Source organism: Monosiga brevicollis, genomic scaffold, assembly GCF_000002865.3.
Source record: "Monosiga brevicollis MX1 MONBRscaffold_7 genomic scaffold, whole genome shotgun sequence".
In the NCBI taxonomy this organism is placed as follows: domain Eukaryota; class Choanoflagellata; order Craspedida; family Salpingoecidae; genus Monosiga; species Monosiga brevicollis.
The window spans coordinates 195879-216335 of record NW_001865044.1 but is presented as its reverse complement, the minus strand read 5'-3'; the positions used below and the strand labels follow the sequence as shown (position 1 = coordinate 216335).

Below are 20457 nucleotides of genomic sequence, written 5' to 3'. Positions count from 1 at the left end.
TACCGAACGAAAGCCGGCTATAGCGTGGCTCAACCGACCATTGGCATAGACCAAAATTGATTCATAGCTTGAGTGTGACACCCTTACCCCCTTGCTTTGCGTTCTTGGTGAGCACCAAACGAACGTGCGTTTCTGTTGACCTGTTGTTTGTTTATTCGCGCGGGGCACACGTTCAACACTATTCACACAAGACATAAAATGTTTATGAAGCGGTCGCAGGGACTTTGGCGGCCAGGGCCTCTTTTAAAGCATGGCGGTACGGCGCATCCTCAGCTGAAGGCAGTACGTTCAACACCTGTGGGGCGGTTTGACCACGGGGTCGAGTGAGCACGAGAGGTGGACCGCCGAAGAAGCTAGGTTGAGCTCGGCAATCCCAAGAGATGTTTTAGGCACCTACCGCCGCTGTATCCCCACTACTGGCATAAAGCAGAGCGGCCTCTTGCCAGCTCGTCTTCACCAGCTCGCTAGCGTGTTTGCTCCTAGCCATGTCAACAAGAGCGGAAGCTATGAAGCCACATGCTGAGGGCTGGTAGGCCGACTGTTGTGCACGAAACTTACATAACCTGTCGTTGGTCGGCCACGGAGAGCGTGTGTTTGGCGAGGATGACGGCATCCTCCCAGCGACCGTAGCTTTGCAGGTAGCTTTCGATTATTGCCCCACACGGCAGCAACAGCGAACCACATCAAACCGCATTCAAGACGGCAGATAGTTTACAGAGAGAGGCCAGGTTGCTTCGTAATTGGCAGGGCAGTTCGAGTGTTTCATACCTGCACGCCTCCTTGCAAAAGCCAGTCAAAACCAAGAGCTCAATGCCTTCATCCAGACGATTGCTAGCGATCAGATTCATGGCCGCCATCTACAAGGAAGAAGTGACGTATATGAAGCTGGGATCATCCGCTGCTCAAAGCCCAAGCTGTCCCACGTGGCACAAGGCATGTCACACCTTGACTGTGGTGCGGTAGCTATCAGGCTGCGTGATGCTTGCAATGAAGCAAGCCCGAAGGATATCCACGTAGTCGTGCTCGTGTGCTGAATTCCAGTTCTGCAGCAACAAATGGATGGCCCTGTCGGCTTGGTCTGTAGGAAAAAGGAAAAGGACATCAGCGAGGTGTTAGAGGTCGCGCTCAACGGCCCGCCCCGCCTGTCTTGCGACTTGAGTTGGAACTTACTAGCAAAGATGCTTTCGGTTACCAAGGCCGAAAATTGCGGTCGGCGAAGGGCTGTCACACCATGCACTCGGCGGCGGGCCTGAATGCGCAGCAGCGAGACGCACGTGAGTGAGCGAGGGTGGCCGAGAGCAACGGTGTGAACACTCCTGTGCGAATTCCTGTGAGACGTAGAATCAATATTAGCCACCCTACCTTGAGGCTATCTTGCATGTCTCGACGCAAAACTGAAGGGCTCTGCAAAAAGCCAAGTGGTGGACCCGGGGCCGGGGACCCACGAGATTCTGTTGGTGCCAAGACGGAGCCTCCGTCGTCTGTCAGTAAATCGGGCACTACAGACGCCGTTGCTGCCGTGCTCTGGTCAACTGCCGAGCGAGCGTCATTTGCTTCTGCAGACGCTGGCTCGGCAAGCTGTTGATAGAGAATACGGCACAACTGGGCACACCACTCATCGCCAATCAGCTGCAATTGGATCAACGATAGTGGCAGGACACAACGAGAGTGAGCAGGGTGAGAACAGCAAAGCCAAAGCAAGGTGAGCCAAACAGTGACTTCAAACGCAAAAGACGCGCAACCCACCGTGCTGGCCACGACCAACGAATTGAGGGCCTGCAAGACCTTATTGTCTTGAGTTGGAACTGTTGGTGAAGGGAGCGCGGCAATCAAATGCTCGCTCTGATGGCAACAAGAGGTGTGACAAGGTCAGAAACGCATAGGAACAGTCTACTGCACTGCGCTTCCACGAAACCATACATACCTGGCTGCCGGCCTCGATGGCATCCAGGACTACGAACAAAAACACAAGTCAAAGGTGTATAAGATCAAATGAAAATGTGTGTCCGGCCGGCCAGTAAGCTAAGTACCCCTGCCAACAAACCTTGTCCGCTCAGATAGGCTGAGTAGATTTTGCGCACCATGGCCCCGCTGTAGGCCAGAGGTGATGTGAAAGGCGTTGCGCGCTCGTAGCTAGTGATGTGACTCTCCGCTCGCTGCACAGTAAACATTGCGTTATGTTGTTCGGTCAGCAAGCAAAGAGTATGACTGATTTGGCAGGCGGCATGGGTCGGCGTCTCCCTATCAAAGCCAGACCCCCATACCCCCCATATCCACACACACACACACACACACACACACACACGCACACTTTTACACGCACATACCTTGAACTTGACATCAAACACACAGAGCCGACAGTCGTCAAACACGACCACAGGACGATCTGCACGAGCCCAGCACACGTGCATGGCCTAAAGGGCCGCATTCAGTGATCAACAAGCGATATCAGTGGAGTCAATGATCTGCAAGCGCTGTTTATGAGGAGAATAGTTTTTGGGAGAGAAACCCAACCTGAGGTCCTTTTTTGCCCAGGGGAAGTGCAGACAGGACTTGGCCCTTCACCACATCAAACGTAGCTACGCCTGCGTGCCAAGAAATATTCAGAAGCACCGGAACAACATTGTGTCAAAGCTGTCCGCACCGCGAAGCTTACCGTTGGAAAAGCGAACGAGCGCCAGAGTGGTGCCATGCATGAGAGCAATTTGCTTGACTTCGGCAAAGTCGGTCGAAACATGCTGGGTCACCAGCTGAAAGAGGCATACGAGGAGTTGAGCAAAAGCGCATCGCAGCCTAGTCCAAAAGTGTCATGCCATCGGAGTCAAACACGATTGGTTGGGGCGATGAAGACGATAGCGGCAAGGATGCGTACGTAGTTTTCGAAAACAAGAAGGTGTCCATTGGCATCGCCGACGACACCAAAACGTTGAGTCCAAGCAGCTGCCGTGCACACGGTGCTTGCCACAGCTTCAACAGAGACCTGTTTTTTTTGCATCAAACTAAAAAGCAACGAGAAGGTCACTGAGATCAACTGCGCAATGGCAACTTCACAGTTGGCTTTCATGTCGCATCACTCGGCAAGGCAAATGAGGCCACGAGCGCAAGAAAGCTCCCGGCGCAACTCCATCGCACCTGCCCTCAATCCGGTATCCATGGAGCTGCGCGTCGTATTCCACGGCCATAAACTCCTCGCGCATGACAAGTTGGTCGGGCTTCTTGGGCTCATCTTCAAACACGTCGCCCAAACTGGCCGGGTCAAGGTCATCATCGCGGGTAACCTCTTGGTCAATGATTTCAAGGAGGCGAGCTGCACAAGTTGAAATGTAGGCGCAGCGTGAGAACTCAAGGCCTCGCCAACATTCGGCCGTGGGAACGCTAAGACATACTCTGCACACTATCTGAGTTGGACTGGTGTTGTGCTGCCGCCATGCCATTGCCATAATGGATCCAAGCCAGGTCAGCGCACAGCGGGAAATTTTTTCCAAAATGGCTGAGCAAGCAACGGCGCGTGGCGCTCCACAGCTCTGGGGGCTGGTCCTGGAAAAGTAGGAGCACATACTGGCCCAGCGGCGAAACGTGCAATCGCTTAGCCTATTAATTGGAGATTAAGAGAAAAAAAAATGTGAATGTTATGAGGGCAATGGCCCGTACACTGCTTGGTTGACTCAGCCACGCCACACCATGTACCTTGCTGGGGTCTTGCCGGTCACGGAGCTTTGTGCTGCGTCCGGTGCACGCATCGACATGCAGGAGAACATTGCGCGAGAGCGACGGTCCAGCCTCACTCCTGCAATTGCACCGTGGCCCCATGCCGGCATGGGGCGATCAGTCGAAGCGCCCGTTTGGGTTAGCACTGGCAGCATCCAAAGGATAAATGGCCTCTCAAAAATGGATGGCATGCCAGGGACAGGATCGACATTTGTTTGCTCCCATTCACTTCCCCCTTGTCAGGCTGTGCGTAGAGTCAGACCTGATACCACGCATATGGCACGCGACTGACCCGGCCAACGCCACCAGGGCACCACCACTGGTCCAGGCCACATCCACAAGCGTGTTCTCGTTGACAACAAATTGTCGTGTCAGCTGGCCTGTCGCCAGGTTGAAGATCTATCGCCAAAAAGAAACGTGAAAATCACAATCGTCGTCAATCCCGCTCAGAGATTGGTCATAAGCACGCTCCGTATTCGTAACGCTGCAGATTTTACCTGGATGCGTCCTTGCCGGCCACCCACGGCCATCAGTGGTTGGCCATCTGCGTTCTGTGCAGTCCAGGACCGGGTCATGATGAGTCAGTGGGATTTGCGTGTAGCTGTTCCGGCGCATGGGGAACACTGATGCGTTTGCACTCAAGACTGTGTGGCAGCAACCGACGAACCACATGGACTCCACTGGCACACACAGGCACCATGAGGGTATGCATCAGACCGGTTTGACGCAAGGCGCCCTTAATCTACGTGAGCACCGATGCGAGCGCTGAGATGAGCCGAGAAGCATGGCAAGGACTGCGACTGGGTCGAGCCTCTGTTTAGGCTAGGTACGCACGTTGAGGCAGCGATGAGCTTCTACTGGGGCGCCCATGCCCAGCAACGCGTGGGCATGTGACGGCATTTGTGCTGCCTGCAGATCCCAAGAAAATCACGCCGATGCTGCACGATGAGGCACTGTCGGGATCGCTTCTAGACTATGACTCGTGCTGCGCTCTGGTGCAGTGGCGTTGGACGTACCTGCAACTTAAGGACGCGGCCGTCCAGACAAATGCAGGCCACCATTGTGTCCTCTCGCGGAGACTTGACAATATGCATCACGCGGGCTGAGCGCGTGCGGATGGCGCGCGATTGGCCTGTAGTGTCGTGGTGCAAGTCGTAAGGTTTAAGAGCCAAGATAGTAGTGCGTGACGCTCCAAGGGAGTGGCATACGTGAGACACCAACCGCGATACTCGTAAGAGTAGAGACGGCCAAACTTGGGCCGACAGCGAAGGCTCACACACGAGTTCTCGTGCAAGCAATAGATGGCGGGGGCATCTCTGCACGTGATGACTATTCAAAAAGGAGGAAGTGGAAATGAGGATCAAAAATCCTTGAAGCTGGGCCTTCAACACCGTCTGTGCAGCCAAATATCACCCAGGATCTGAGTCGCGAATGACGAGCGATAGGGCCGATTGTACCTGAGACAAAAGGGCTGCCGCCAACCTCCAGGGGTGTCTCGGATATGGGCTAATCCATGTTTCAAGAGGTCGTGGCAATGAGACTAGCCACGAGGAAGATATTCGCAGGGCAAGCGGGCGAATGCTTTGCTCTTGAGTGGTGAGATTGCGCCGATTGCCTGGCAATGACGCACCTGCTCAGCCTTTAGGTCATAGAAAACGAGCTTCCGTTTTGTCACAATGACCAGTTGGTGTTCTGTGTGTTTGGAAAAGGTGATACCAATGGCTTCATCTAGAAAGGGAGGGATTGTGAAGATCCACCAAGAGCTGGAACAGACAACAAGGCCAAGCTTGCTGGCGAAATCGAAGGTTGGAGGATGAGGATGGTCGCTGTACCTTGGGCCAACTGAAAGGTGCGCGTCTGCGTGGGTTGGCTGCCCGGGGAGCTTTGCTCGTAGATATGAATGATGCCGCCTCGGGAGCAAGTGGCAAAGCGCCTTGGACGAAATGGATCAAACGTCAAAGATTGGGCTTCGGGTGGGCCTTCCTGTACATGTGCGGATGGGCGGGATGAGACGAGTGGACAAAATGGAAAAATCACAAAACGTAAATAAAGCATCCAAAACAGAGGTGATACTCAGCAGGGCAAGTGGTGGCGCAGAGGTCAGGCGAGGAAGAGAGAAAGAAAGAGTGGGTGCTGCGTGGGGAGCAGGCTCGACGTACCAGCGCCCAGACTGCCTCGCACTTGAGCACATTCCAAGTGATGATCAGGCCGGAATTGTAGAGTGCCACCAGCAAGCCGAGGGGGTCTGTGGCCTGAGCATCGGTCAAGGGCAAAATATGATTGGACCGTGACGTTTGAGACGCCTGTGAGCAAGCGTTGAGAATCAGAGTCCTCGAAATGTGAAGCATACCGTGTGCTGCCAGCAGAGGGCTTTGACGGCAGGGGGGCTGCGTGCGGCCCGCAGCGCCTCTGAGGGCGGGGGTAGCACGGCCTTGGTTTCCCCGTTGCTCAAGCGGTGGATGGAGATGGTCCCTGGACACGGTGGAACAGCAAAGCAGCAAAAGCGTCAGGGTCAGAGGAATCATGGCGATTTGGCTGGAAAGGATGCCAGGCGCTTTTCAGAAACTCGGCGAGGCTGACCCAAGGAATTGCCAGCTGCAAGAAGCAGGCTGGTTGGATCGAATTTGCGCTCGCCAAGTTGGCGAGGATCAAAGGCCAACTATGAAGGAGACGCCAGATCCATGCAAACCAGTGAGAAGGAAGTCGATCAGCAGAGATGGTGCCACTGGAACAAAGATCAAGGCGAATCGATACCGCGGTCACGTCTGCATCACTTTGCGGCGTGGCAATCGTTTGGAGGAGCTGCGGACAGGGTTTTCGGGGGACGTTGTTGAGCTTCTTCAAGATGCATCACAAGAAAAGGGGGGAGAGGCGCGGGGGAGTCGCACCTCCAAGGCTGCAGGATCCACCACCTGCACACGAGACTTGATACCAAAGGCAAGCGCATAGTAATGCCAGGCCACGGCTGCGCCATTGGCCTCGTTCAAACCGCCGGCGATGGTCCGCGGCTCCAGTGTCATCCTGCCACGGTCCTTGTATGTTTAAAATACCCCTTTATCTTTATACAAAGGCAACTTTTAAAATTCCGGGGGTATGTGTAATTTAAAAGGATCATTGAGCTTGTGCTGATGTTGTCAAACTGTGATGAACGTGGCACTTTATACTGTGTACGCTCTCTGTCTCTCTCTGTCTCTCTCTCTTTCTCTCTCTCTCTGTCTCTCTCTCAAACTCTCTCTCTCTCTCTCAAACTCTCTCTCTCTCTCAAACTCTCTCTCTCTCTCTCTCAAACTCTCTCTCTCTCTCTCTCTTTCTCTCTCTCTCTCTGTCTCTCTCTCAAACTCTCTCTCTCAAACTCTCTTTCTCTCTCTCTCTGTCTCTCTCTCAAACTCTCTCTCTCAAACTCTCTCTCTCTCTCTCTCTCTCTCTCTCTCTCTCTCTCTCTCTCTCTCTCTCTCTCTCGGCGCGCTGTAGCAGTGTTACGCCAGAGTGCGAGTTGAAGCCGCCGTGTTCTTCGTCTTTTTTTTTTATCGACACATTGATCACGCGCACCACATGCTGATCTGACCTGGCTCTGATTCGATTAGGCGCACAAGGTGCAACGCTCCTGTCAGAGACACACAATCGCGTCCAATCTGGCACAGGCTACATCGGCTGGGTGCATGATAGCTGGGAGGAGAGGAGGATACCTCCCTCCCTGCTAACACTCACAAACGCCGCCTTCGAGGGCCCCTCGTACGTGCGTCCACACTTGCTGCACCAGCTGGCGCCGGCCTGTTCTCTCCGTACGCTGCTCTGCGATCCTCCCCCGCCATCAAGGCTGTTGAGAACCAAACGCGCTGGCACCTATCGTGTCGTCTCACTGCAGTATATTTGTACATCTCTCCTCCATCCCGTCCCTTTAGTGGCCATCCTTAGTTCAGCGTCAGCATGGCGTCATTTCATGCCCAGGTCTTGCAAGACAAGCGCAGCAGAGACCTCTTGGACCCGCTCATCCAAGCTGTGGCTGGCTCGGTCAGTGACCAGGCGACGTTCCATGTTCCAAATCGAGACTTGATCTTGTGCACCGCACGCAATACGGAGAGATGCCCTGGCGCCCTGCTTGCTGCTTTGAACTGACTTTGCTTGGACTTTGCTTGCTGCTCGGCCTGGCCTGTGATATGCAACTCCTTGCCCAGCTACCCTGCCTGCGCAAAAGCACCGCCTTTGTCGTTGAACCAGAGCTTGCAGAGCGGAACCGCGCCTGTCTGATTGACCTCAGCGTTGATGCCATCAACCCCGTGATTCAACCCCTCTTCAAATTCCTGCAACAATGCCTTACCAAAGTAAGGAGCATTCACGCGAGAGCTCTTCGGCTCACCCCTGCCCATCCTCCTTGGTCCGTGCTCGCGCAATGTGCCACCACTCATCCCCCAACCTGGACGGCCCCAAATGCCATGTCCCACCCACGACAGTCTGCAGATGACCGATCCACGGAGGCCGACATTCAATACTCGGTGACCATCCTTCTACAAACGATGGCCGCCGCTCTCGCCCATCAGTTTGCAAGCAAGGGCAAGGAGGCTGACTTGGTGGACCCCACAGTGCTACGCCAGCTCTTGGACCTGCTCTACTCCCGAGTAAGCTGTGCATCTCGACGCATGCATCAGTGAGATCCCTTACAATCCGCCCGATCTCATGACTACCTTGATCACGCGCGCACGCTCGCAGATTTTGGCTCATGCTACTCCTGAAGACCTGGCCACACCTTCCTCCATCCCGTGCCAGGCTTCACAGTATGTTGACGTCGTGTGTTTCTTTCAACTCCCGCTCTCACCTGCACCAGGCATGGCAAGCTTGATACCAACGCTTACAACGTGTGTGACCCACCCCCCTGACCGTGGTGCTTAGACTTGTGTACGCCTTGACCGCACGCAACTTTGACATGGTTCAACGCGAGTTCAAGGAGCGCTTAACCACGCTAACGTCCAGTCAGGACGACAGCCCTGGTTCGAAGCGCATTTGACCTGCTCGCTTCTCCAAAGCCACCCTGCCCTGTGCCTCAACCAACTCATTTATGCCACCCTCTTCTGACCCGACGGATGCGGTTTAGACCTTGGCTACCTCAACTTGATCCCCTACGTCCATTTCACCACCACCCGACTCACTCAACTTCTGCGTGAGCTCCACTTGGTGGTTGGGACTGTCAGAAAGAACGTGCAACTGGGCGTTGCCTCTGGTCTCTGTGTGGCCATTGACAAATGGATGGATGTCTATCCAGATGAATTCATTACCCTACAACAGGTACGGCTGCCCAGACTGGTCAGCCCACCCTTCATGCTCCCACACATGTTGTGTCAAGTTCACAATGTGTGCCTGCGTCAGGGCGATGCACCACTTTGTCAAGAGTGTGATCACCTCTTTGAAGCCTACTATGCAATTGCCGAGAAAACCATCAATCGCAAGGCTGCGTGCTGGCCCGTGATGATTCGGTGCGTTGAGAGCGCAGAGTCTGCCCAAGTGCCATTGTTTCCCCATGCTCATCCTGGCGCTTGGCGTCCCTTTGCACAGTCTTCTGCTCCTCTCGCCCAACATCCTCCTCAACATTTACACGGAAGATCAAACGCAAAACACAGACCCGAACAAGACCAAGCGTCGCTATTTGGATGGTCTACGCGCCGTAAGTCTGCACGACCCATAGTGTTATGCTCCAGCGGACCCGAGCCCGTGCTTTGCAATCCCCCGTTGTGTCTTGGCTCCCAGTGCTGCTGCCAACTCATTGATTCAAACCAACCCCCAGGCTTTTACCAAAGCCAAACCGCCGCTGTCAGAAACGGCCGTCAAGGTCTATGCAACGCTGTGCATTGCAGCCACCTTTGTGGAGAAGAGTTCAAAGACCTCCTGTCTGCGACACATGGTACCACCCATTGAGAACGACCTCAAGGTATGGCAGGGTTCAAAACCACTGGTTTACAGGGCCAGGGTCACGCACTAGGCCGACTGCTCACGCTCGACGTCGCGCTACATAACCACGCTGTAGGGCAAGCTCTTCGACCCTTCGCAACCGTTCTTTGAGAAAATCCAACGACCAGAGGAGGATCTGCTTGTGACATGCCTGACAGCGTTTTACAAGCTCAACCACCGCAGCACGGTGAACGATTACCTCTTTCCTTTCATATCCAAAGACGGTCCGTCCCCTTCCCCCTTCATGCCCTTGGCTCATGTTTGCGTGAGGTATCCCATACGATTTCTCGTGCCGTTGGACGCAAGGCTGATGTCACCCCAACGGTATTGGCTTTTTTTGTTTTTGTTTCTTGCAACCCTTTCAGACACGCCAACGCAATTCCGCTGCATCGCCATTCGTTGCGTGCTCAATCTCAATCAATCCAACACCAGTGAGTGGCGCTGCTGTTTCGCCCCCCAAGGACAGATGCGAGCCACTCAAACAACTGCGGCTCACTTGCGATCAACTGACATCCAACCTGCCTGATTGGTTTCGCGTGACTAGCGCATCGCCCCGATGCGACGATTGACTACTGCTTGTCGCACTTGAGCTCTGCCCTTCGCAATCTTTTTCAGCAAAAAGTGCGCCAAGTTGCATCCAACTCTGGCACTCGGCACGGCGAGGCCGGTCGCTTGAGCAAAAAGGACATGAAGTACGGGCCGCTGTCCTCCCTTTCCCTCTTGACCCATACAATAGTGTATGGTTTTCACGCATCGCTCACATGCGACCTCAAATTCTTGCACGGACTGCAAAAACGCAGGGCCATTGCAGAGCATCAAAGTGAACTTGAACTTCTTGAGCACATTCTCAACGTACTTTACAATGAACCCAAGTTTGCTACTTACAATGAAGCTCGAGACCGAGCTCATACGAGGTGTGGAACGCCATATGGACTTTGCGCTGCATGACGTGCTGCATGCCGAACGAGCACCTTTTTCTCACGCGTCGCGTTCTTGACCCGGTTCCTTCATATGGTAGCACGAGTATAGTACCCGAGCCCTCCGACTCCAATGATTTGAAGCAGCTGCAAGAGACCACTCAGCTGATGAATGGTCTCTGCTCCTGTCTTCAGCAAGTGAACTTGAGTCCGGTATGTCGTTGCCCGTGGCTTTGAGCGAAAGACGCGCGCGAGAAAGAGTGAAACAGCAACAGCAAGGCCAGTCGAAAAGAACCTAAGCATGGTGCTTGGGCACGAACATACCGTCTCACGCCATGCTCGCTTTGGAAACAACCCATTCCCGCCGCGAACGGCTTAGCTTGCTTCGTTGGCTGCCAAAACTCTGATTCAGCTGCACAAACCCGAGCAGATTGATCGCTGGGATGCCACGGACCATATGCGCGGGTGCGTCCTTCTCGTCTCGTGTTCTTATCGGTTTTGCTTGTAATTTTTTGTGTTTTCCATACTCAACGCTGTGCATTTGTTCACGCTCCCAACCCGGCTTTGGCATTGCCGCACATGTGTTGTGCTTAGGTTTTGGGAGTCGGGCAGTTCAGTCCTCATTTCTCTTGCCATGCCCCTCTTTGGCTACAAACGCGATTTTGATACGAACATACTGGCTGTCTTGCGCGATCTGATGCGAGCGCGCGTAGCCTACGTGGCGCAGCGCCGCGCGTACTTGGACCAACAAACTTATTACGACAGCTGGTACATGGCCCGCATGAAGCTACAAGTGGTCGCCCTGCTGTCCATGTGCAGCGCCAGTAGCAAACAGCTGGAGCTCGGGGTTGACCTTCTTGACATGCTCTGCCAGGAGGCCGACCTGCTTCAGTCTCATGCTCGCAGCGCATCTGAAGGAGAGCAACCAACCACCCCGATCAATCTCGGAGCCGAACACCTTGTATTTAAACAGGTCGTCGTCTCGGCTCGACAGGTCCTCACCTCTGGAAGCCTCAAGGCAGTGCAAAAGACCATCACACGTGAGCTGCGGCAAATTTATCAGCCCTCTGAGGGAACGATACAGGCATGGGAAACCGCCTTCTCGTTATGGCAGGGTCGCGTGAAGGAAATACGAGAGCGTCATGCCGAAGAAACTGCCCGTGACAACAACTCTTCCCTTTCACACTTGGGTTCGCGCATGACGAGTGAATCTGGTCTTGGCTCGGTTCCCCCAGACTTTGCCAGCAAATGCTTCTTCCTATGCAGCCTCGGTGGAGTATGCACTCTAACCACGCGCGGCTCTGTCCTGTCCCTGCGCATCAAGGATGAGGCTGACCTCAGCGGCACGACAACGGCGCTGCTACACCTGCGCCAATTTGTTCCAAGCATGCTCGAGCTCATCAAAATTGAACCCACTGGCTTGGGCCTCACCGTGCGCGAGACAGTGAAGGAGGCTCTCAGCTCGGAGCTGCACGCCGTCCTTGTCCCGGGCCTGCTCGACTACATTCACCACACGTGCCAGGATGTTTTTGAGGCGGATCAACGTGAGAATCGCATCAGCAGCCAGGGTCTGGCGTACCTGGAACAGGTCATTCCTACCGTTCGCAAGCTTCTCGACATGGACACGTCCAAGCACCTGCAGTACTTGGCCCTGGCCGAGGTTGAGCCCCTGATGGACGTTTTCATGGACCATCTCCGCCTTTCCACCGACAACCAGGACGCCATCAAGGTCAAGACGTGGTTTTGCAAGCTGGTGTCGCGAGTCATGGCTCTGCGTGACACCATCAGCTTTCGACACGAGATCAAATTTCGCAATCGCACCATGGACAAACTGCTAGCGTTTGTGTCCACTGCGGAGACGACGCGGCCCACGGGCAGCGAGATTGCCTCGGTCGAGCTGGATGTCAGCTGCGTTAGCGCCATGAGCGACCTACTCCTGGGCCTCCCTCTGCAGCCCGTGGAAGACGCACCCAAAGATCGAGTCGCCGCCAAAAGCCGCCTCTTCCTCAAGTACTTCACGTTTCTCATGAATTTGACGAACCGTTGCAATCGTGTGCTGCATCCTGAGGTCTCGCCTGAGACCATGGACATTAACAGCTCCCTTTCCAAGAGTGGTCACCACAAGGTTTATCGCGCCACTCAGCAACCCAAGGAGAGCCTGCACCGCCGCTTCTCTTCGGCCGTAGGCTTGGAGTCTGAGGGATCCGAGCGACCCGGCCGCACGCGGTTGCCTTCGGTCGCTGAGCATGGACCTGGTCCTGCCTCCCTCAGCCGCCGGGAGACAAGCAAGCGCTGGTCTAGCAAGGTGGCCCACGCCGACGCAGCGGGCCCCAATCACACGGCCGCCGCAGGCCCGACCACGAGTTCCACCGGCATCAGCGGCACCGCCGCTGGTAGTGCCGTTGTTGGGGGCAGTAGCGCCGCAGGAGCCGTTCCCGCCGCCCCCGCCGGCTCCAATGGCTTGATCGGCGGCTTGACGGGAGGCAGTGCTGTCAATCGCCTGGATCCGGTGGCGAATAGCTCCCTCTTCCAGCAGGAGCGTGTCTTGCGTTCCTTTGATGGGCTCCGCGAGCAGACCACATCGGCCATGTCCCATCTCTTGGCAGCCAACGTCGAAGTTGGCCTGGGCCATGCCATCGGCATGGGCTATCATTTTGATCCAGGGGTGCGCCTGGCCTTTACGGAAGTGCTCAATCGCGTTCTTCAATCGGGGGCTGAATTCGACACTTTGGCAGAGAGCGTTCTGAGCGATCGTTACGGCAAGCTGGTTGATCTATGCCTGGACCCCAGCCTGGCCATTCCCATTGCCCTGGCATCTGTTGTGGATACGGACGAGCTGGATGATCTCGCTGCCCTCTTGGTGGCTGTTTTTCAGAGCCGGCGCAGCCTGCTGATGCTATGTGGGGGCTTGGTGCGCCAGGAAGTGACCCGCTCGCAGAACGCAGGCACCCTTCTTCGCCGAAATAGCTTAGCCACCAAAGTGGTGGCTCACGCGTTTCGAGTGCTGGACAACGGATACCTATACAACACACTGGGGCCCGTGCTGCAGGACCTCATTGCGGATGAACGCTGCTACGAGCTTGACCCCAACCGTACTCCACAGCAAACGCCCGAGGAGCTGAATCAAAGCCGCCACAACGTCGAAGACCTCTGCACTGCTATCCTTACTCGCCTACGTGATAGCATTGAAGATATGCCGACCTCGCTCCGTGGCATCCTGATGGTAGTGCGCGCTGCCGTGGCCAGCCAATTTCCTGAAGCTGAGCTCGGCGCCGTGGGAGCAATCGTCTTTTTGCGCTACATTTCACCTGCGATTGTGAGCCCTGTGCAACAGGGGCTGCTGCCCGACAGCACGCGGTTGCCGCTCAACGTGCTGCGCGCACTTTTGTTTGCATCAAAGGTGCTGCAGAACATTGCCAACGGCTTGCAGTTTGCCAGCGTCAAAGAGCCGCACATGCAAGGCCTCAACCCCTTTGTCAACGGGGAGTTTGATCCCATGAACCGCTATCTCAATGCACTCTCCGCTCTAGATGAAGTGGCGGCAGACGAGCTAGCTGCCTTGCAGTCAGCGGGACTTGAGGTCTTGCCGGGCGTACACGCATTGTCTACTCCGGCATCCGAGGCCACCGTGAGCAATGAAGATGCTGCAGAGGACCCCACGCTGGTTCTCAAGGAATCAGACGTCTTGGCCTTACATCGCGTCTTGCACTCGTACTCGGAGCGCCTTGGCCGGGACCCGGCGAGCCTGCAGTCGGCCGTGCGTGGTGGCAGTGGCTCGGTACTCGACCAAGTTAACACGCTGCTAGTACAGCTTGGGGACCCGCCAAAATCCAAGAGCAACGATCGCCGCTATTCGTATAGCGCGACTGTGGATGAAAATAAGAAACTTGAGGACTTTTTGGCGCGTCACAAGTTCCTCGCCACCCCGACAGACGAGATTGAGGCTCGCAACCTCTTTTATCGGCGCGGGACCACGGAGGATCACCGCCCCGTGTTCTATTACATCGCGCGCCGCTATATGACGGGGGAACTGGATGCGGAGCACATTATGTACCACGCACTGCTGACCCTAAAGCCCGTGATCAGCGGGCCTTTTGAGCTGGTTGTGGACCTCACGCAGTTTAGCCGTGCCAATGAGCCCAGTGGACCGGCCCTCGAGCAGTTTGCAGGACTCATTCCGCCGTCGCTGACTCAAAACTTGCGTCGCGTGTATGTGCTCAATGCGCCGCGTGCTTTCTTGGGACTGGCCAAGCGGCTCAATCGCTACGTGCTCGGTTCCAAGTTTCACAAGAAGGTGGCCTTTGTCAATCTGCCAGAGCTGCAAGCCCAGATTCCCAAGCTTCAGCTCCCAGCCTCGACGTTGCGACTACTGGATGCGCCCGAGCATTTCACCAACGTCAGCCTGCTAGGCACCAACAAGCGTGCCACTCCCGTGCAAGTGCGGGTCGGTGAGACTGGCCTGCAGATTCAATTCACTGAGCGCGTCAAGGTTCTGCACCAGATGGCACAGCTGACCGATGTACATGCGACGGAGGATATTAGCGAGCTCGTTCTTCCCGCAGCCGACGACGGTCCCATGACGATTGAATATGCTCGTGGTGCCGATGTGCTCAGCCTTGTGGCAGCCGTCCCCGTCATGGAGCGCTTGAGTAAGGCCGTGGCCGAGGTGCTGCGCCGGCACAAGCTCTCCAAGCCTGAAATCAGCTCAGAGTGGAAGGTCATGCGGCCGTCTGCCGTGCCCGGCACGCTTCTCAACATGGCCCTCCTCAACCTGGGCTCAGCACAACCCAAGCTTCGATTGGCCGCCTATAATCTCTTGGCAGCGGTTACCACAACCTTTGACTTTAACATCAACAATCAATTGCTCGAGGCGCTCGGTCTGGCCATTCCCGAAAATAATTCTAGCTTTATCATCAGCGTGTCGGAGCGCCTGGCTGGCCAAGAGCCCAAGCTCACAAGCGAGTTTTTGGACGAGTGCCTCGCGGGCCTCAGCACCTCCACCTCGGAACAGAAACACTTGTGCTTGGAGTACATGCAGCCCTGGCTGCACAACGTACAGCACCTCGAAGGCAATGTCGATGTCCTCATTTTGGGCCTTGTCAAAGTCACCATTACGCAACCGGAGTTGTATACTTCCCTCCAAGCCAAGGTCTGGTTCACCATGGGCAAGATTAGCACACTGGTACCCGGCATCATGCGCGCGTTTTTGAACACGGCGCGAGAATGCGGTGCCGGTTCTGCTGAGGCAGAAATCATGGCGGACTGTGCCGTGACGCTCGCGGCCGCTAATAAGGAGCTGGTCGCGCGCATTATCCTTGATGAGGTTCTTGAATGCCTGCGGCAGACGTCACAGGGCGCCAAGGAAAGCTTGCCGCAGCACCCAAGCTGGCCATACCTTGCGGTCCTGACTCGCTTCCTCCTCACGCTCAGCTTCAACGACCGCCTGCATGTGGAGAACAACCTGCCAGCGCTTTTGCACATTATAACCATGCTCATGGCTAGCGGCGGCCTGCAGGTGCGGGCCGCGATTCACGCCATTACCATCAATATCCTGCAATCTCTGTGCACAACGCTCACGCTGGACGCCGAACAGCTACGGCGCATGCGCGTGCGCCTACAAGAGTTGACTATTCCACGTACCTACTTGCAGTTTGGCATCAGTGGAACCCGCGACTCTTCCGAGGCTGTCTTTCTCACTCGGGGGCGCAGCGGGCCGGGGTCTCTCCGCAAGCAAAAGTCCCTCCTGGATGATTCGGTGCGCGATTTGATTCCGCTCAAGCTGGATGCCCTCCAACACCTCGTCAACAATCTGTGGGAGACGCTGGAAGATGTGGAGCCGGCCAACGCGCGCTGGCGCTCCGAATGGCATGCGCTGACCCAGGCAGCGGCCTTTCGCGCCAACCCGGCCCTGCAACCCCGGGCTTTTGTCACCATGGGCACCACCTCGCGTCACATGCCGCACGCCACCTTGGCGAAAATTCTGGACAACCTGGCCACAGCGTTAAAGCGCCAGGACGTCGACCTCGTGGACAGCATCATGATGGCACTAGCGCGCCTCTTGGCCGTTGTTGTCCCTCGCGAGTCGGGCTTGGAGTTTCACGCACTCTCCTTTTGGACGGCCGTGACCATCCTGCACCTGGGTTCAGCGGCCCTCTTCACCTCTGCCTTGGCCGTGATCGAGACCGTCTTGACCGCCTTTGAGGATCATCGCGTGGTCGATGGACATTCCTTGATTCACGTGCTGGAGCCCTCGCGCGCACGCTGCCAGCAGCAGTTTGGCGAGCTCGATGCCTCAATTGGCATGAGCTTTGCGGATAGCTTTGATTTTGCCATGGCCGGCTCGCTGGTGCGGGGCCTGCAACACTCGCAACCGGGCACCGTCACGCGAACCATCCGTCTTCTCTCGCAGCTACTCAACATTGAGCGAGGTATGCAAGCCCGCAATAGCACCCGGCTGTCGCTGACGAGTTTCAAGGTGCGCCGCTCCATGCTGGGGTATTTGACGGTGCTGTGGCCCATTGCTGACGAGGTGCACGACTTTGTCGTGCATCTGTCTGGAAACGAGGACGACCTTTGTTATCGCGCGCTCCTGCAGGTGGAAGACGCCACGCAGGAGGACATGATTAACATGGTGACCCTCACCATTGCACGACTCAAGCAATGTCAGGAGCTGCAGCAGCGGCGATTGCTGTTCAAGTTTCTTTCCCAGGCCATCCGACTCCAACCCGAAATCTTTACATCAATTCACGGGGACCTCTTTCCTCTCTTGGACGCGGCTGTGACGCAAGCACAAGACCCGGCGGTGATAGGAAGCTGCCATGTCCTTTTGCACGAGTTGCTCAAGCAAGTGGTGGCGCCAGCGACGGGCGATGTGCCTGTTCTGCGCCACGCTTTCCCGGCCCTCTCCCATGCCGCCACCCTCGAGCAGACTGTTGAGGCCGAGGAACTGCATCGCCGCTTTGCTCTCATTGCTAACATTGTCGTGGCATCGACCATGGCCATCACCAAAGAGCATCAGCTTGAAGACAAGCTTCAGCCCAAAGAAGTGCTGCGGCCGCGCATTCGCTCACCCGTGGATCTTGGCGGCATCAGCATGAGCCAGCGGGCGCGTGTGTTGTCGCTGGACTCGCTCAGTTTGAGCCGTGGCCCAAGCTCCGAAGTAGTAACTGATCAGCGCAGCGGTACAGCGCCGGGCTCGCCCGTCTTGCGGAACCGAAACGGGACGCCAACTCTGATGCTTGAGCAAGCGAACAGTGAAGAAGCGGAAGACAGCATGGTCTAGGTGACTGCCAGGTTCGCGGCGCTGCTTTTGATCTAAGATTTCGTTCGCTTTTGTCCCCGACCCTCGATGTCGAAAGCGCATGCGTGCGAGCCTGTGCGCGCATTCGTTGGTGCGATTTTCATGATTGACAAGTTTTGCTGTTCTTCTGCTTTTTCATTGTACGTGTGTATGTGTGGGTGGGTGGGTATGTTTTGTTTGTGTTTGGACGCGCTATGCGTGGCGCCTTGACATACCAGTCTTGTGAGTACTTACAATAATCATTTCGGTGATATCGTCTGTTGTGTTGTGGTCGTGACTTGGTCAAGAGGGCAGTGCCCTGTCGCCTGCGGCGCATTTTGCCAAGTGAATTTGCTCGCCCAGAGCTGTCTGCAGACAATCGAACGAGTTATCTTCCAAACTTGGGATAAATCCCGGTACTAGTCGACCTTGTGATTGTAGTAGTCATCATCAGACATGTAAAGCCCAATGAGCAAAGTGAACAATGCCCGATTCTCTAAACACGCACGCGCAAGTGCACGCGCGCGCACACGCACACACACTACTCATACTACTCATCATTCTCCCTTTCTGCTTCGTCAAGTTCGAAGGGATCGCTTTCGCTTCCCTCGTTTTCTGATGTTGTGGCCTCCTCTTCGTCGGCCTCGGGCGCGTCATTGCCAGCAGAGTCGCCACGGAGAGTCGCTGGTGGCTGACGGGTAATATAATCCACTTTGCTCTTGTTGATTCGAAAGGCAGGGGTAAGCCAGGCTCCACAAGAACATTGCGCGCCGGCCCAGTTGAAGGATCCCAGGCGATGACTGCATTTGGGACAGACAACCTGTTTATGGGCAGTTCACCAATTAAGAGCTTGTAGAACATGGACCACGTCTCCGCGCCATGCAACACATAGTGCCCGCCTGCAACAAGTGTTACCTTGCCCTGAAGCTCGCCATTGACGACCTCAGCCATCCATTGCATAGGTTCAATCAGCCATGAAGTGCATGTATCTATGGCTGTCATCCTAAATCCTCGCAGAAAAAAAAAAAGAAAAAGGAGAAAAAGGAGAAAAGGCAGAAAAGCCGACCCAAACCCACATGAGACGGCGATGCTAGGGCAAAAGCAGAGTTCATACACAAAGAAAGCCATACCTATCACGCCGGCGCCATTGGAAGGAGATTTGTCCCGAACCGGGCTGGTGGTTCAACATGTTGGCATCGGTTGCAACCACCCGTCTATTGGACATTTTTTTTTTTCAAGGAAACGGCTGAATTTGAGGGGTCACCACGGGCGCAAAGGCTTGTGGCACCAACATGTACTCACCGACAGCGTCCACACCGCACAACCGCCTTGGGCGCTGCGGGTGCCTGAATCATGGGGTCCGGCGCCAGGGCGGCAGCTTCTACGCAGCCTTGCTCTGTCGAGGTCACATTATTAAACCCAAGACACGCACCGAGCAAAAGGTTAGCGAGGAAGACATTCAAAAGCATAGGCGATGTCGGAGAGAAAGAGAGTGGCCAAGACCAACGATATTGCGACTCGGTAAGGTGTTCAAGACGGTAGAGCCGATAGTCCGGATTGCTGTCATCGAGCGTGCATTTCATCTTTTCAAACCTAGCAAGGAGGACGCTGTGAGCACTTGTGACTCCACGTGGGCTGATGCCAGGCCCACGTACAGTCGGAGCTGCTGCTGAAAGCCAGGATTCGGGAGGGCAGGGCGATGCGCCGCCTTCAACATGCGAAATGCCTTTGAGCAATTGAGCCCAAGGTTGCGCATCAGATAGGCCATCACCACTGTAGCAGAGCGCGAAACGCCTGCTTGACTAAGCGAAAAAAATCAAGAAGATTCCTTGGAGTGAGATCCACCAATCAGAGAGACACTCGCTGACAATGAGCACAGCGCAAAGGATCAGGTTGTTCTCTTACCAATGCACATAGACGATGCCATCCTCGCTTCGTGCCGATTCGATAAAGTCCAACGCCTCGGGCAACCAGCTCAAGATATCAGCTTGCTCTTCATCAAAGACCAGGATGCTCTTTTGCCGCCGGACAGTTGAGGGCAGCAGTCTATGACCAAACCAGTACCATGAGCGCCGATGTGCAGAACCGGCAATCGAGCCTGCTCGGCCAAAGACCAAAGGCCAAAGTCAGGCGCGGGTCTGAACCGAGCGGTCACACCGAACGGCATCTTCAGCGTCCAACTGTTCTACTCACTCGAGAATTGAATCTGTCATGACGGACAGCACATCAGTCACCCCCAGTTCTCCCATCAAGGCATGATCCTGGAGCAACTCCAGGCTCCCAATGTACAGGCCATCATCCACACGAGACATGCTTGCAGGTCTGACTGCCGAACCTGAACACGTGGCCAAATCAAAATCAGCACGCACGCGCGAGCTCAACAGAAAAATGCAACGCCCAGGGTACCACCCCAATCCACCAACTGCCCCAAGCACCCACCAACAATGCCAATCAAGTCCCCCCCCCCCCCCTCCCTTTGACGCCGCTGCCACCCCTTCTCTTCCCGCCGCTCACCTTCGCCTGAGCCTGAGACCCTTTTCATAACTCTCTCTCCCTCTCTCTTTGAACTTCCGCGCAAGAAAGTCTGTGTGTGTGAGCAAAAAAAGTATGACA

The 20457-nt window shown here is 55.5% G+C and overlaps 6 protein-coding genes across 6 annotated transcripts in view; 3 read left to right on the top strand and 3 right to left on the bottom strand.

The window, feature by feature from the left end:
- Nucleotides 1-202: 202 nt before the first annotated feature.
- MONBRDRAFT_31975 (uncharacterized protein) lies at nucleotides 203-6728 on the bottom strand (the record flags this gene model as incomplete). The annotated part of the gene is made up of 28 exons (XM_001744776.1): nucleotides 203-295; nucleotides 398-479; nucleotides 559-642; nucleotides 769-857; nucleotides 945-1078; nucleotides 1171-1249; nucleotides 1747-1842; nucleotides 1925-1953; nucleotides 2045-2156; nucleotides 2328-2414; nucleotides 2515-2585; nucleotides 2657-2793; nucleotides 3133-3307; nucleotides 3387-3591; nucleotides 3688-3787; nucleotides 4001-4107; nucleotides 4206-4259; nucleotides 4376-4450; nucleotides 4543-4617; nucleotides 4725-4840; nucleotides 4930-5037; nucleotides 5166-5214; nucleotides 5339-5436; nucleotides 5541-5691; nucleotides 5868-5960; nucleotides 6059-6180; nucleotides 6289-6367; nucleotides 6597-6728. 28 exons carry the CDS (start codon nucleotides 6726-6728, stop codon nucleotides 203-205), a joined length of 2832 nt encoding a protein of 943 aa, XP_001744828.1.
- Nucleotides 6729-11952: 5224 nt separating this feature from the next.
- MONBRDRAFT_16390 (uncharacterized protein) lies at nucleotides 11953-15567 on the top strand (the record flags this gene model as incomplete). The annotated part of the gene is made up of 4 exons (XM_001744945.1): nucleotides 11953-12616; nucleotides 12752-12801; nucleotides 13105-14100; nucleotides 14188-15567. Coding segments are annotated over 4 exons (3090 nt in total), but the record flags the coding sequence as incomplete, so codon positions are not given.
- A 27-nt stretch (nucleotides 15568-15594) lies between these two features.
- On the top strand, nucleotides 15595-17097 carry MONBRDRAFT_776 (uncharacterized protein; the record flags this gene model as incomplete). The annotated part of the gene is made up of 1 exon (XM_001744944.1): nucleotides 15595-17097. A coding segment is annotated over one exon (1503 nt), but the record flags the coding sequence as incomplete, so codon positions are not given.
- Nucleotides 17098-18532: 1435 nt separating this feature from the next.
- MONBRDRAFT_3414 (uncharacterized protein) lies at nucleotides 18533-19060 on the bottom strand (the record flags this gene model as incomplete). Its single annotated transcript, XM_001744775.1, has 3 exons — nucleotides 18533-18664; nucleotides 18760-18847; nucleotides 18975-19060. Coding segments are annotated over 3 exons (306 nt in total), but the record flags the coding sequence as incomplete, so codon positions are not given.
- A 435-nt stretch (nucleotides 19061-19495) lies between these two features.
- Nucleotides 19496-19862, bottom strand: MONBRDRAFT_3300 (uncharacterized protein; the record flags this gene model as incomplete). The annotated part of the gene is made up of 2 exons (XM_001744774.1): nucleotides 19496-19646; nucleotides 19750-19862. Coding segments are annotated over 2 exons (264 nt in total), but the record flags the coding sequence as incomplete, so codon positions are not given.
- Nucleotides 19863-19909: 47 nt separating this feature from the next.
- The window catches only part of MONBRDRAFT_44298 (uncharacterized protein), a gene marked incomplete at both ends in the record, with an annotated part of 16195 nt that continues 15647 nt past the window's right edge, over nucleotides 19910-20457 (top strand). Inside the window, 3 exons of the mRNA XM_001744943.1 lie at nucleotides 19910-19969; nucleotides 20067-20164; nucleotides 20424-20449. Coding sequence (XP_001744995.1) covers nucleotides 19910-19969; nucleotides 20067-20164; nucleotides 20424-20449 — 184 coding nt within the window. The remainder of the gene's footprint in view (nucleotides 19970-20066; nucleotides 20165-20423; nucleotides 20450-20457) is intronic.